At 47.7% G+C, this 3,883-nt stretch overlaps 2 protein-coding genes across 2 annotated transcripts in view; one reads left to right on the top strand and one right to left on the bottom strand.

The window, feature by feature from the left end:
- The window catches only part of BBA_09819 (Tfo1 transposase), a gene marked incomplete at both ends in the record, with an annotated part of 4,130 nt that extends 2,306 nt beyond the window's left edge, over positions 1 to 1,824 (bottom strand). Inside the window, 4 exons of the mRNA XM_008604916.1 lie at positions 31 to 71; positions 295 to 301; positions 411 to 719; positions 790 to 1,824. Coding sequence (XP_008603138.1) covers positions 31 to 71; positions 295 to 301; positions 411 to 719; positions 790 to 1,824 — 1,392 coding nt within the window. The remainder of the gene's footprint in view (positions 1 to 30; positions 72 to 294; positions 302 to 410; positions 720 to 789) is intronic.
- Positions 1,825 to 3,234: 1,410 nt separating this feature from the next.
- Positions 3,235 to 3,589, top strand: BBA_09818 (uncharacterized protein; the record flags this gene model as incomplete). The annotated part of the gene is made up of 2 exons (XM_008604915.1): positions 3,235 to 3,268; positions 3,327 to 3,589. The coding sequence occupies 2 exons, from the start codon at positions 3,235 to 3,237 to the stop codon at positions 3,587 to 3,589; spliced, it is 297 nt and encodes a 98-aa protein (XP_008603137.1).
- Positions 3,590 to 3,883: the final 294 nt, after the last annotated feature.

The raw sequence follows: 3,883 nt of genomic DNA, 5'->3' as shown, positions 1-3,883 counted from the left end.
AATTGTATTCTATATGATTTCATCGCGTACATAGCCACGATTCGCATAAAAGGCGTCAAGATTCCTAAAGTCTTTGATTTTCAGCCTAGCACTTTAACATTGTATGTGTGAAAGGCCGCTAGTAAGCCGATTCAACTATCTAGTTCCTATGCTGTTTTCTATCAAGATGAAGAGGAAAGAACGTGAATCAACTTTATGAGAGCATAACTGCACTTATATAGCTTCGATCAATGGAAGGTTCTAGAAGCGCGGCGGCACAGCCGCCGTCCAAAGCGGCTTGCCCGTTACACTTACGACGTGACTGTTAACTGGCAGAAGCGACGAAAGAACACTAGGTATCCGGCGCCAATGATCGTTGGAGTATCAGAGTCGATGTCTATATAACCAAAAAGCTGTCAAGATAGCTAAACTATATCCTCATTGCGCTGAGTTGCCGCATCTTCTTCTTTAATGTCCTTTTTGAGCTTGGCCGGGTCCTCCATCTCCTCCAATGTCTCTGGCGACATCGCTTCTATTTGTTCTCGCACTTCGGCAAAGTACTGATTCACAAGCTCTTGATGTTCCTTATCCTCTGAAGTGTCCGGCTTCTTCTGAACCGGCTTTTTCTCCGGCTTTGGTTGATCTCCCACGATGTTTAGACGCCAATCGCCCATGAAATACAAAGCCCGACAATTGTTGCCGCAGTACTGGCCATACTTCGACAACTTGTAGGCATCGCACTATAATTGCGGTTAGTTATGACTAAATTGTCTCTAGCCTGTATTATATATATTGCACAACACAACTTACTTTGCAACTCCCAAAGTTGGCCATCGGGATCCCCTCCCCCGGCTTTTCCGCGCCCTTCTCTACCTTTTTTATCTCTGCTTGCAGAGTGGCACAGCGCTCTTTGATGTTTTTGGAAGAGCCCTCGCCCCCCAAAGAGTCCGGATTCGTCTCAATATTGGAACAAACATCCATCAGCTCATTCAGCCCCCTCTTCCATTGAAACTCCCCGTATTGGTTGCTCTTGAAAAATGCTTTACACATCCTATCCGAAACGTCGCTCGCAGCCGGAGATCCACCTCTCATTTGCGGATATGTCCAACTCGCCTCTACATACGCACACGTACAGACAAGCTTTTCTAGCTCTCCGTTTTTAGCTGCGTCCTCAAAATCCTGGTTGAATTCATCCGCTGTAGAGGTGCAAAAATGACTCTTCCGGCCTTGAGCAATCTCGGACTCTTCTCCTCCTTTAAACGCACAAATTATCCAGGCTTTCAGTTCGTTTCCGTCAATATCACTCCTCAGGGGGCCTCCAATCGCCTCCTGGACAGAGGCCATCGCATCGTCAAACCAGCGCACAGGTGCTCCAACAGGGCTATCCTTGATCGCTTCGAGTAACTCTCTCGCGTGCGGTGCCAGCAGACTGAAAGCGGCTGCCTTGCCAACAGCCTTTGTCAACCCAATTCTGCCCAACTTATGAATCGGTCGACCGAGGTTGCCGACGCTACTGCAACAGAGCTGCCTCTTCCTCTTGCATGGCCTGCACTTCTTCTGTGGTCCAAGAGGCGAGCCCGGAATTCTCGACACTCCGGTTTTGCCAGGCGGATACTTGTGCGGCGGCTTAGGCAAGCCTAGGCCAAAGGGCATTTCTCGCAGAGGGGGTTTGGGGCTCGAAGGGGGCTTGAGATTCGAGGCTGGCCCCCAGCCCTTGATGCCGTTGACTATAAGATCTTGAATTTCTTTGATCGGCGGACCTGGGGGCGGGGGTGTTCTGCCGACAATGCTTTGGTGTGCGCAACTCAGTCCGAGAAGGGCAAGTAAGGTGATTGAAATCTTCATGTTTTGAGTGGCACTGAAAACGAAGGCCTTGTGTAGGCGTCGAGAGAAATGAATGTAAGTCTTGTAGAGATTGGAGTTATAGTAGAGGCAAACGGCACACTTTTGTATTCTCTCGTCGAGGCGCTTCCATGTCGCGGCACCTCCGTGATAGGATCTCCAAGACGCAACGCACTCAGAGTATTAAGATTTTGGCCTAAATATCCATGAGTAATTGCGGCAATCTTTTTATTCAGTGTACTGGCGTGATGCGCAAGTATCGTACCCGTGTGCATGACTCGCGTCGGCATCTGTTGGCCATGAGACGTATTGTTAACTGAGCTTCTCAATCGTTCTTGTCATTCTTCTTCCGTCCTGCAGATAGGTTTATTCCTTTATACATGATAGAATTCAAATGGCTGGCCAGCCATCTATGCTCATCATGTCAGTAATCTTACAATTTTCGGCAACTACGCCGATTCTACTTGTATGCACCGCAGTTCAACTCTCCAGGAGCATGTGCCTTATTACCCCATTTCCTTTGTCCAAACTTGACCGACCACTCCACAAAAATTACACCGCATGAAGCACGTAAAAGCCGCCTGCGCACGTTCGCTCCGGGATAGCCGGCACGCATGACTATATGTAGCTTTGTATACCATCGTGTGTAAAGTTTAAACATGTTCAGATGAGGCTGAGGCAAAAGCTTGCCGTCATGCCCATTGTCTACCACAAGTATGGAGTCATCCTTTTTATGGATTGATAATGCATTCAGCTCAGACAGGTTCAGAGCGCATCTTGCTGAGTCGTTTCTGTGACTCATGCATTAAGCACTGTTCATGAACTGCGTTTTACTTTTCTCGTATTTGCCATAACCGCGTATAGTCGGGCATAATAAAATGATGTAATCATCAACATCTAGATCAGTATTATACCAAAGTTTCAAAATCTTACTTAAATGGTTATAAGTATAGAAACACGAAGTCACAGAAGTAATAAGAATTCTACAGTAGATACTCTACTAGGTCTCGTATGGCAGGAGCGAACACCGCGGTTGGTGTTCGAAGCCCTTAGCTTGCTACATGATTCAAGCCTTCTCCAACGAACTTTTAATGTAAAACGTCTTATGCAGAAGAACCACGCGACATCATGTCCCACAATGTTTTGCGAGTCAGACCCCCAGCCCTTACATTAATTGCTCTGTTCACGCCGCACTCAACCTCGACTAGGTCCATCTTGCGAGGGCAAAGGTGTGAATGCGAGTATATATAACGGATCTCTTGTTCCTAAGCCCAACCGCGCCATCTACAATACTATTCGCAGTCCTCAACCCTCAACTTTTCTGTCAACACGCACTCCTAGTTTCCCTACCGCACGTCTCACTTCAGACTCTTATACTAGAGGCTATCGATACAGTCGCCCCTCAACCTCACAATGGCTCGCATCGCCGCTGTTGCTCTTCTGGCCTGTTCGTTATGACTATCTGCAAATTCATCCATGTTGTTGCTTTTGACTAATACTTCAAGTCGCCGTATCTGCCCTGGCTGCCCCTCAAGCGCCTGAGGACACCAATGAACCAATCCTTGACTTTGAAGGCAACCCGTTATCCGAGGCCAAGCAAAAGGAGTTTCTTGAGCTAGATCAAGAGGGTCAAAAGAAGTATGACGAACTTGTGGCTACGTACACCAAAGAGCAGCAGGGCATACATAAGGAGATTCAAGTCATTAGTGCGAAGCAAGGCGTTATACTACGCATTCCAAAGTCCGATGAGAAGGAATCCGCACCATAAATTTGACCGCCAGGACGGCGCCGGACCTTCGCGGCTAGAATAAGTCCAATAAATCCAGTGTCACAATTCAAGCCTGCCCAGCAGCGCATTTGTCTCACGCACGGAAGAGGTCGATCTTCCAACTGCTTCGAGGGCTATGCGCTACGGATTGTATCAGCTGTGATATTTCTGAAGTCTACCAATCCAAGAAAACAGGTGGGATGAAAGCAATAGTCAAGGTACACATATACCGTCTTTCTTGAGGTCTCCCCTCTCTCCACGTAGAGACTTGAAAGTCTGCCAGAGGGTCGTCCA

This window comes from Beauveria bassiana, assembly GCF_000280675.1.
Source record: "Beauveria bassiana ARSEF 2860 unplaced genomic scaffold BBA_S00069, whole genome shotgun sequence".
NCBI classification, from domain to species: Eukaryota; Fungi; Ascomycota; class Sordariomycetes; order Hypocreales; family Cordycipitaceae; genus Beauveria; species Beauveria bassiana.
This window is presented reverse-complemented; position numbering and strand designations above follow the sequence as displayed.